Here is a 10,000-nt window from a genome sequence, read left to right as displayed (position 1 = left end):
TCTTTTAAATACACTGCTTCCTCTCACCATGCTAACAGTGCTAGCGGGGCTGATCCTCTGATCCTGTACGTTGTATATTAGATGGTGTGGTGGCCTTCTTCATCCTGCAGCATTTATTTATCATTAGCGAGAATTATTATTAGTTCTACGTAGATTTTTGTGAACCTGATATTATTCCAATCTCAAAATTAATATTTTTATATTTTTTGCTGAATCATCAGATAAACATCTTAAACAGTTATAGATAAAATTGTAGAGTTTGATCTTTTTCCTATTCGAGTTTCTAACCCAATGAGAATCCGGAGCTTTGTTCCTGACACGTCAGGGTTCTAAAGGTGAAGGGTCACGGGCTGAGGAACACTCTCACTAACACTGCTCTCTAATGCTGTCGTTACAGAGGGAGCAGTCCCACGCTGAACAGGTAGAGTACAAGCTCCTCCCCGCCAACCAATCAGCTGCCTGGCTGTATGCCCCAGTGCATGCTGGGTGCTCCCCGCTGCTGCTGCTTCTGTAGCCAATAAAACTCGATTCTGTTCAGTCGTAATTCAGTCATGATTTTGTAGCTGATGATGATCAAGTTTTTAGAAGCATCTTAAATACTGCAGTTCTGATTTAAATAATTTGAGTAGAAATTTGAGTTGTCTGTATTTGATGTGCAGTGTTTGAGCTCCCAGTCAGCATGGGCAGCTTGATGCTTGCTGAGGAGGAACTTCTGTGTAACTCTAACACTGAGAGGTGTGGCATTTGAGCTCTGGTGATCTGATGATCTCGACTTAGTTACTAATCAGTGTGCTGAGATCCAGAGGAGAAATCAAATGAGATATTAATAATCTGCTGCAGTAAAAGGAGGGGGTGGGGTTTGTTTAATTAAATAGAGCGTAATGAGCGTCAGGAACAACAAAATTATTTTATAGCAGTATTTTTAAATATTCAAATAAATTCAGATTAGTTCATTATTATTCATTAATTATATTTAATTAGTGTAAAAATAGTAATCACATCCTCCACACAAACAGCTTCTGTAGCAACTTCTGTACAATCAGCATGTTGTTCTGTCTATAACTAATACACACCTCACACACACACACACACACACACACACACACACACACACACAGGTTGCCAGCGAGCGGGTCGGGGCAGTTCGAGTCGATGCAGCGTCAGGGCAGTGAGCTCTTCCTGGAGGGGGCGCTGTCTCCTCCATGTCAGAGGATGGGAGTTATGGTGGCCTTCCAGTGCTTTGAAGACTTCAAAAGGTAATTTGTGTTTGTGTGTATTGTGTTGCGCTGGTGATGTTGTGTAGTTACAGAAAGACTGAAGCTGTGATGAACCATGTGTTTGTGCAGGTATTTCGATGAGGTCATTTCCTGTTTCGCCGACCCGCTGTGTGAGAGCTCACTGTTCTCTGAGACTGTGTATGATGAAGAGAGCATTAAGGTGAACACACACACACACACACACACACACACACACACACAGTAGTAAATCATCTGGTGTTTGTTACAGTGTGTATATCTGCTGCTCATGTTCACAGAATATGAGGGAGAATCCCATCCACATCATCAACATCTCTATTAAATCAGCCGACACTGAGGATGACGACGCTTTAGTCACAGCCTTCAGTGAATTCGCTCAGTCCAAAGTGAGTGTGTCCTGAGACCTTCTGTCCTCGATCTCAAGTGTTACTCCAGCCTGAGCTTCTGAGAGAAGTCTGAGCATGTCATGGCATTGTATAGAAAGCGCTTCTTCTGCACAGACGTCAGATTGTCTGGACATGTGTGGAATAGTGTTCTCATGATATATGATTTTTCCTGACAGAAATTAGTGCTGTACGAATACGGAATCAGGAGAATCACCTTCCTGGTGGCACAGAAAGTACGGGAAAGCATTTCTATTTCTGAAACTTTTTCTTTATATTCGTTGTACTGCATAATATTTCTATTATTATGAATGCATTAATACATTCAGTATATATATAATTGTTTGTTGTTAAATTTTTTTATAGAGGGAATTCCCTAAATTCTTCACATTCCGAGCCAGAGACGAGGTACAATGATCAAAATTATTAAAAGCTCAAAAAGCATCCATGTGCCATATTTTGTTTCTTGTGACTTTTTTTTTAGTGTGTGTGTGTGTGTGTGTGTGTGTGTGTGTGTGTGTGTGTGTGTGTGTGTGCAGTTCCAGGAGGATCGGATCTACCGGAACCTGGAGCCTGCTCTGGCCTTCCAGCTGGAACTGAACCGCATGAGGAACTTTGCCCTGACCGCTGTACCCTGTGCCAACCACAAGATGCACCTGTACCTGGGGGCTGCCCGTGTGGAGGAGGGCACTGAGGTCACAGACTACCGGTTCTTCATCAGAGCCATCGTCCGCCACTCCGACCTCATCACCAAGGTAACAGTCACCACTTCAGCACTTTAGAGCCGCTCTAATAGTAAATGTACATTAAATAAACGTGTGTGCGTGTGTGTGTGTGTGTGTGTGCAGGAGGCATCGTTTGAGTACCTTCAGAACGAAGGAGAACGTTTGCTCCTGGAGGCGATGGATGAGCTGGAGGTGGCCTTCAGCAACACGCACACACGCACCGACTGCAACCACATCTTCCTCAACTTCGTTCCCACCGTCATCATGGATCCCATTAAGGTGAGCAACAGACCAGGATGTTCCTGAGATCTAACACTCATCTGAACCGTGTGCAGCTCCTAAACCATGTGTTCTCATTACATGCATGAGATGTTCTTCATTAAGAAACTTTCACTAAATGTTAGGAGCATCTCATCATATAATTCTGTTATTAGATATTCAGCTACACAAATCCCGCCTCCTCCACTCTGATTGGCTGGTAGTGTTTAGCTGACATTAGCAGTATCCTGTCTGTGTCGTGTCAGATCGAGGAGTCTGTTCGCTCCATGGTGATGCGTTACGGGCGGCGTCTGTGGAAGCTCCGCGTGCTGCAGGCCGAGCTGAAGATCAACATCCGGGTCACACCTAACGGTAACACCATTCCCATCCGCCTGTTCCTCACCAACGAGAACGGCTACTACCTGGACATCAGCCTGTACCAGGAGGTCACAGACACTGCGTCTAGCCAGGTGTGGAGGAGAAGAAACAAAAACCTACAGCTGTGTTTAAGTTGAAATGTGAGTTTTGTACTGCAGTTTGGAATCTGTTTGTGTTGTAGATCATGTTGAAGTCGTACACAGAGAAACACGGCCCCCTGCACGGCATGCTGATCAACACTCCGTACGTCACGAAAGACCTGCTGCAGGCCAAGCGCTTCCAGGCCCAGAGTCTCGGCACCACGTACGTCTACGACTTCCCCGAGATGTTCCACCAGGTGTGTATCAATCCCTCGACACACACACACTTCCCCAGCAGTGTGAATGAATAATGTTATCTAATAAAATCATGTAGAAACGAGTGTGAACATCTGGAATAGGTTTAATTCCAGTGTTAACACACGTCACTGTCTGTCTCAGGCTCTGTTGAAGCTCTGGGCTCCAGGGGTTAAGCTCCCTACAGATGTTCTGCTGTGTAACGAGCTGGTACTGGATCCTCAGGGTCAACTGGTGCAGATGAACCGACAGCCTGGAGATAACGAGGTGTTCTGCAGGTTTTCTGAATTAAGGATAGTTTATGGTTATGGATTATGCTGAATCCTGAACCCCAAATTGTGCACGTTCACTAATCATCAGCGCCGCACCTGAACGTCTCACCACTTCCACGTGTTTTCAGGTGGGCATGGTGGCATTTCGCATGACGATGAAGACCCCAGAGTACCCCGAGGGCCGCGACATCGTCGTCATCTGTAACGACATCACGTACCAGATCGGCTCGTTCGGGCCACAGGAGGACCTGCTGTTCTTGCGGGCGTCCGAGTTGGCACGTGCCGAGGGGATCCCGCGCATTTACGTCGCCGCTAACAGCGGAGCTCGCATCGGCCTCGCCGAGGAGATCAAACACATGTTCCAGGTGGCCTGGCTCGACCCCAGCGACCCCTACAAGGTCCAACAGTTCACTCGTTCAGCAGGTTTATTATGTGCTTTTATTTGTACAGTTCACTCACTGTGTGTGTGTGTGTGTGTGTGTGTGTGTGTTGCAGGGCTTTAAGTATTTATATTTAACACCTCAGGACTACACTCGCATCAGCTCCACTAACTCCATCCACTGTCGTCACGTGGAGGAGGGAGGAGAGTCCAGGTCACTTTACACTGCATTACTGTTATCGTGTGTGTGTTTATTTCAAACAAGACTAATACAGTCGTTAACTAACCGCCGCAGGTACGTCATCACGGACATCATCGGGAAGGAGGACGGGCTCGGTGTGGAGAACCTCAGAGGTTCAGGGATGATCGCGGGCGAGTCGTCACAGGCGTATGAGGAGATCATCACTATCAGTATGGTAAGACTTTTCTGCTTATTTCTCACTCACAGCTGGTTGTGTTATCGTGTCCGGGCCGTGTTGATAACGTGTGTGTGTGTGTGTAGGTGACGTGCCGGGCGATCGGGATCGGAGCGTACCTGGTTCGGCTGGGACAGAGGGTGATCCAGGTGGAAAACTCGCACATCATCCTGACCGGAGCAGGAGCGTTAAACAAGGTGCTGACGTGTTATTGGACAGAACGTTGATCTCACGTGTCATTGTGTAAAACCTTCTCCGTTAACACTCTCCATGTGCGCTTGTTTAGGTCCTCGGCCGTGAAGTTTACACCTCCAACAACCAGCTGGGCGGTGTGCAGATCATGCAGAACAACGGAGTCACACACACCACCGTGCCGGACGACTTCGAGGGGCTTTACACCATCCTGCAGTGGCTCTCCTACATGCCTAAAGTCAGTGTCCTGCTCAGGAGAACAAGACGAACAGTCACACACCGTTCCACTTAATAATCTAGTGTCTTTATCACATATCATGTGTGTGTTGTTAGAATAAGCACAGTCCTGCCCCTCTGATGCCCCGTACTGACCCAGTGGACAGAGAGATTGAGTTTATTCCTACCAAGGCTCCTTATGACCCTCGCTGGATGCTCGCTGGACGTCCCCATCCCAGTGAGAGGCGTTATAACAATTCTGTTCAGAACCTCTATTAATCATCATAACCTGATCATCATAATCAGAATAAGCAGTAGTTGTTAAGTTTTAGTTTGTGTTTGTAGGTGTAAGGGGGGCGTGGCAGAGCGGGTTTTTCGACCATGGCACCTTTATGGAGGTGATGTCCACCTGGGCTCAGACTGTGGTGGTGGGCAGGGCCAGGTGAGATTACCCAGAATTCCATTTCCTGTTCACCAGATAGTAAATCCTGTAATTCAGTGATATTTTTTTACGTGCCACAGGCTGGGAGGGATTCCCCTGGGGGTCATCGCCGTGGAAACACGCACCGTCGAGGTCACCGTCCCAGCAGATCCAGCCAATCTGGACTCGGAGGCAAGGGTGAGTGAAGCTCCTGCTGAAAACCCTAAAGCTTTCAGAGTGGTTCCTCTGTTTGTCCACTCAGGAGTAATTAGTGCTTGTGTAAAGAGTGTTTGCTGGATGTCTAACTGGCGGTGTGTGTGTGTGTGTGTGTGTGTGTGTGTGTGTGTGTGTGTGTGTGTATCAGATGGTGCAGCAGGCGGGGCAGGTGTGGTTCCCCGACTCAGCTTACAAAACCGCTCAGGCCATGAGGGACTTTAACAGAGAGAAACTTCCACTCATGGTGTTCGCCAACTGGAGAGGTTTCTCCGGCGGCATGAAGGGTAAAAAAGATCTCCGAGTTCTTACACTATTGTACTGTTCAGTGACTGATGACTTCATAACAACCAAAAGCATGTTGTTGGAAGTGAATCATCCAGTGCAGGTCAACACACAGCTGTGATTTATAGATGTTCTCGTTTGTAAGACATGTACGACCAGGTGCTGAAGTTTGGTGCCTACATTGTGGATGCCCTGAGGGAGTTCCATCAGCCAGTGCTGGTCTACATCCCCCCACATGCTGAGCTGAGAGGAGGATCATGGGTAGTGATCGACCCCACCATCAACCCACAGTACATGGAGCTCTATGCTGACAGGGAGAGCAGGTGAGTTCAGGAATCTGAGTGGTTCCTTAAGTCTCTATGCTCACACACACACACACACACACACACACACACACACACACACACACACACACACACACCACTGTATATCTCTGTGTGAAGAGGAGGTGTGTTAGAGCCAGAGGGAACCGTGGAGATTAAGTTCAGAAGGAAGGATCTGCTGAAGACCATGAGGAGGGTTGACCCTGAGTTCTCCCAGCTGACTCAGCAGCTCAGTGAGTGAACTTTTGTGTGTGTGTGTGTGTGTGTGTGTGTGTGTGTGTGTGTGTGTGTGTGTGTGTGTGAGAGAGCTAGTAGTATAGTATATGATGCTCTGTATTCTAACAGTGTTGGTGATGTCATTCTTGTCAGGTTCTGCAGATCTTTCAGAGAAGGAGCGCAGTGATGTGGAGGCTCAGCTCAGAGCCAGAGAGGAGTTTCTGCTGCCCATCTACCACCAGGTGGCCATACAGTTTGTCGACCTCCACGACACCCCTGGGAGGATGCAGGAGAAAGGAGTCATCACGGTAACGTGTACTGTTATCTTCATAAATACAAATTCTCTATAATACACATGAGCTTTAATTTAACTCTATTAATTCATTATCAGTCAGGACCTTCAGGTGTAGTGGTGAGAAGGTTAGGACAGACAGGAGATTTTTAGATGTAGTGTAAATTCTATAGTTATGTTGTAAAGCTGTAGATGTTTTATGCAGGATATCTTGGACTGGACGAACGCTCGCTCTTTTTTTTACTGGCGTCTGCGGCGGCTCCTGCTGGAGGAGAAGGTGAAGAGCGAAATCGTGCAGGCCAACAGAGACCTGAGCAACGGCCATATCAAGTCCATGCTGCGCCGCTGGTTCATCGAGACCGAAGGAACTGTTAAAGTGAGACAATACATTTTTCAAAACCCAAATAACATTTTATTCTGATTCTGAACTAAATGATGTGTCCTCATCTCCGAAGTCTCTTTACGAGCTTGTGAAGGAGAATCATGAAGTTCTTCTTGTTAAATGTGTATGTATTATTCAGGCTTATCTGTGGGACAATAATAAAGAGGTGGTGCAGTGGCTGGAGAAACATCTGTCCCAGCAGGAGGGGCTGCGTTCAGCCATCAGAGAGAACATCAAATATCTAAAGAGGGACTACGCCATTAAACACATCCGCAGGTAACCGACTGGGTTTTTATACAAACATCAGTTCTCTTTAAAATGTGTACACTGGACCAGAGTTAATTCCAGATTCCTGTCACTTATTATGGGCTGTTTCTGGGGTTCCGCAGTCTCATGGAGGCGAATCCAGAAGTAGCGATGGACTGCATCATGCACATGGCTCAGAACATCACTCCATCTCAGAGAGCTGAAGTTTCCCACCTGCTGGCCACCATGGACAACACGACCAGCAGCAGCTCACACTAACACACGTTAACACACCGCTCAGCTCGGTGCCAGGGTCAGCGGGCATTCAGTAGCCTGGCTGCCAGCGCTTACGTAGGTAAAGGGCAGGTAAGAAGAACAGAACAAGGAGATTGTGGTGTCTGAGGGATCTGAGGATCAGACTGCACACTTTGGGCATTTCACCTGGAGAACATTGTGACAGGTTGTTTTATTAAATATTCCTTTAAGGGGTTTGATCGTGATGTATTCTACACCGGTGTGGCCTTCAAATGATCTACCACTAACCCCAAACACCTCCACTTGCTTCCAGACACTCTTCCTGTGTTCCACACGTTTCTGTCTCGTCTTGCACACTGTATTTATCCTCATGAATTATTCAGTATTTATATATAGATAAATCTGATTTTAGACTCTGCAGAGCTTCATCCTTATCAATCCTCATAAACGCACAAATCTTCAGGAGAAAAGCTCAACTCTGCAGTGCTCATGGGCTCCAAACATACACAGTGTGAACGAGTGTTACACAATCATGCTATTATTAGTATAGCAGGTTGTGTGTTGTGTATTTTACGCACAATCGTAATCCATGTTTATTCAGGGAAACCGTGCCAAAGAAACAAAGTGCTTTATATCTAGTGTTTAATGTAGCAGTGTTGTGAGAAGCACTAAACCTGTGAGAGACGTTTAGGAGCTTTTCATGTGTTTTAGAAAAGACTCCTGCCGGCATCTGGCTTTCAGCTCATTTCAGTGGTGAAACATTTCAGGGAGACTCGAGTGTGATGTATGTTTTTACCTGAGATCAGTAGTGAGAGCTGCAGCCACACATGAGCTGTAGAGTGTGTGTGTGTGTGTGTGTGTGTGTGTGTGTCACTACGGCTCTGGATGGAGAGAAAACATACAGTAAGTATCGAGTTTAGAAAATGTTTTTACTAAAGTGCCTGATTTTTTTATTGTCCATCGGTTAAAAAAAAGACTTATGATGTTCACCTGAAATAAATGTTCAGACACACTTGATGTTTTTGTGTTGATTTAGTCAGTGGTGTGTGTGTGTGTGTGTGTATGTGTGTGTGTGTGAGGGGAATTTCTGAAATACACCGCACATGATGTTATAAGGATCTGCTTTATAAAATGCTGGGAAAGTCCTTTAATATGTAGAAGAATCCGCCGTGAGAGGACATTTTTGGACTTACACAGATATGTACAAGCACAATTTCCTCCATACCTCCATATTCCACTCTTCATCTCCTCACTTATAAATATAAATAATGATCAGTAATTCCAGAGGAGATTCGCTTCCTATTACAGCACAGAAGACACACGAGCTACAGAAAACACACTGACATGCAAAACAAAAATACAAAGGATCCCTTTTACTACAACAGGAAGTAGTTACAGAGTGTACACCAAGCACCTGAGGGGGCCAAGCACCAAACGTTAACCTCACGATCAGAAGACTTTCTAGGAACAGTTATGTGCTGATCATTGATACGACATCGTCAATAAGGTTATGACCTACTATGACCTGAACCCTTGTGAGATACAGTTTATCATGGACCAGTATGAAGGTGTGTAATGACAGCACATGCCTGCTCTGGAATGGTTTAAAAAGGAGTGAAGGTTTTAATAAAACATGGTGCAGACAAAAGAAAACAGAGGTCTGTTTATGTGTGTGTGTGTGTGTGTGTGTGTGTGTGTGTGTGTGTGTGTGTGTGTGTGTGTGTGTGTGTGTGTAAGACTCAGGTGCACATCAACATTCATATAGAGTTCTGTTTCCAAATGAATGTTACTTTTATCTGATATATTGAACATTATGTATGTTTCTTCTTTAACAGTCGCTGTGCCACAGGTTCGGTGGTTTGTGTACGAAAGGATGTTGGTGAAAACATGAGGAAATAAAAACCACAGAATAAAACAGACAAAAAGAAAATCAAAACCCGCAGTCTGCATTGTTGATGGTCCTTTGGAGTAAAGCTGGTCTTTGCTGTTTGGTGTGTGTTTAATGCAGGACAATGGGTTTGCTGCTGCCCTGTGTGTTGATGTACTGGTTGGAGAATCCATCCACTGTGCTGTAAGATGTGTAAACGCCTGAGAAGGGGATTTCAGCAGCGCTGGACACCGGCGTGGTGCTCACACCCTCCAGATCACAGTCAGAGAGCCTCAGGGGGGAGTTACTGAACGAGCCCAGGGCCTCCAGGTTAAAGCTGTCGTCCTTCATCTCGTCCCACAGGTTTCCTGCAGGTAGACCACAGAAGATCTCTGATACTGAACTAGTACGAGAGCTAGCGGTTATTAGCGCACACACACTGAATCGGTGTGATACTGTTTACTGCTGTAGAGAAACACACACTGGAATAATGTATCATGAAGAAAAGTACTTCTCTCTCCATAAACTCCTCAACTCCTCCCATCACCAACCTTGCAAGGCGAAATCCATGATGCTGGGGTCCAAAGCGTCCACCTCGGAGTGGACCTCGTTATGGAGACTGAAGATCTCTGCTGGTTGATGTTGATGCTGTGGTGGTGTCGGTGGTGGTTGTTTGACGAGTTCAGGTAC

General features: G+C 46.1%; 2 protein-coding genes across 8 annotated transcripts in view; one reads left to right on the top strand and one right to left on the bottom strand.

The window, feature by feature from the left end:
• Positions 1-8,460, top strand: part of acacb (acetyl-CoA carboxylase beta) — a 21,337-nt gene extending 12,877 nt beyond the window's left edge. For 4 of the 7 annotated variants that reach the window (XM_083527181.1, XM_083527179.1, XM_083527184.1 and 1 more), the window contains 26 exons: positions 398-421; positions 1,119-1,256; positions 1,347-1,437; positions 1,535-1,642; positions 1,819-1,875; positions 2,006-2,047; positions 2,179-2,394; positions 2,488-2,643; positions 2,889-3,092; positions 3,182-3,337; positions 3,480-3,602; positions 3,736-4,005; positions 4,103-4,200; positions 4,282-4,402; positions 4,489-4,599; positions 4,689-4,832; positions 4,928-5,048; positions 5,156-5,252; positions 5,333-5,429; positions 5,596-5,731; positions 5,875-6,052; positions 6,173-6,285; positions 6,422-6,576; positions 6,766-6,936; positions 7,082-7,218; positions 7,332-8,460. In XM_083527181.1, coding sequence (XP_083383307.1) covers positions 398-421; positions 1,119-1,256; positions 1,347-1,437; positions 1,535-1,642; positions 1,819-1,875; positions 2,006-2,047; positions 2,179-2,394; positions 2,488-2,643; positions 2,889-3,092; positions 3,182-3,337; positions 3,480-3,602; positions 3,736-4,005; positions 4,103-4,200; positions 4,282-4,402; positions 4,489-4,599; positions 4,689-4,832; positions 4,928-5,048; positions 5,156-5,252; positions 5,333-5,429; positions 5,596-5,731; positions 5,875-6,052; positions 6,173-6,285; positions 6,422-6,576; positions 6,766-6,936; positions 7,082-7,218; positions 7,332-7,467 — 3,400 coding nt within the window. In that variant the 3' untranslated portion in view covers positions 7,468-8,460. Of the gene's footprint in view, positions 1-325; positions 422-1,118; positions 1,257-1,346; positions 1,438-1,534; positions 1,643-1,818; positions 1,876-2,005; positions 2,048-2,178; positions 2,395-2,487; positions 2,644-2,888; positions 3,093-3,181; positions 3,338-3,479; positions 3,603-3,735; positions 4,006-4,102; positions 4,201-4,281; positions 4,403-4,488; positions 4,600-4,688; positions 4,833-4,927; positions 5,049-5,155; positions 5,253-5,332; positions 5,430-5,595; positions 5,732-5,874; positions 6,053-6,172; positions 6,286-6,421; positions 6,577-6,765; positions 6,937-7,081; positions 7,219-7,331 lie in introns of those variants that run through there. The other 3 variants (XM_083527182.1, XM_083527180.1, XM_083527185.1) reach the window with 2 other exon arrangements.
• The window catches only part of foxn4 (forkhead box N4), a gene marked incomplete at its 5' end in the record, with an annotated part of 3,530 nt that continues 1,629 nt past the window's right edge, over positions 8,100-10,000 (bottom strand). Inside the window, 2 exons of the mRNA XM_083527541.1 lie at positions 8,100-9,678; positions 9,862-10,000. The exon at positions 9,862-10,000 is cut by the window's right edge and continues 197 nt beyond it. Coding sequence (XP_083383667.1) covers positions 9,443-9,678; positions 9,862-10,000 — 375 coding nt within the window. The 3' untranslated portion in view covers positions 8,100-9,442. The remainder of the gene's footprint in view (positions 9,679-9,861) is intronic.

Source organism: Silurus aristotelis (assembly GCF_946808225.1).
Source record: "Silurus aristotelis genome assembly, chromosome: 23".
In the NCBI taxonomy this organism is placed as follows: domain Eukaryota; kingdom Metazoa; phylum Chordata; class Actinopteri; order Siluriformes; family Siluridae; genus Silurus; species Silurus aristotelis.
This window is presented reverse-complemented; position numbering and strand designations above follow the sequence as displayed.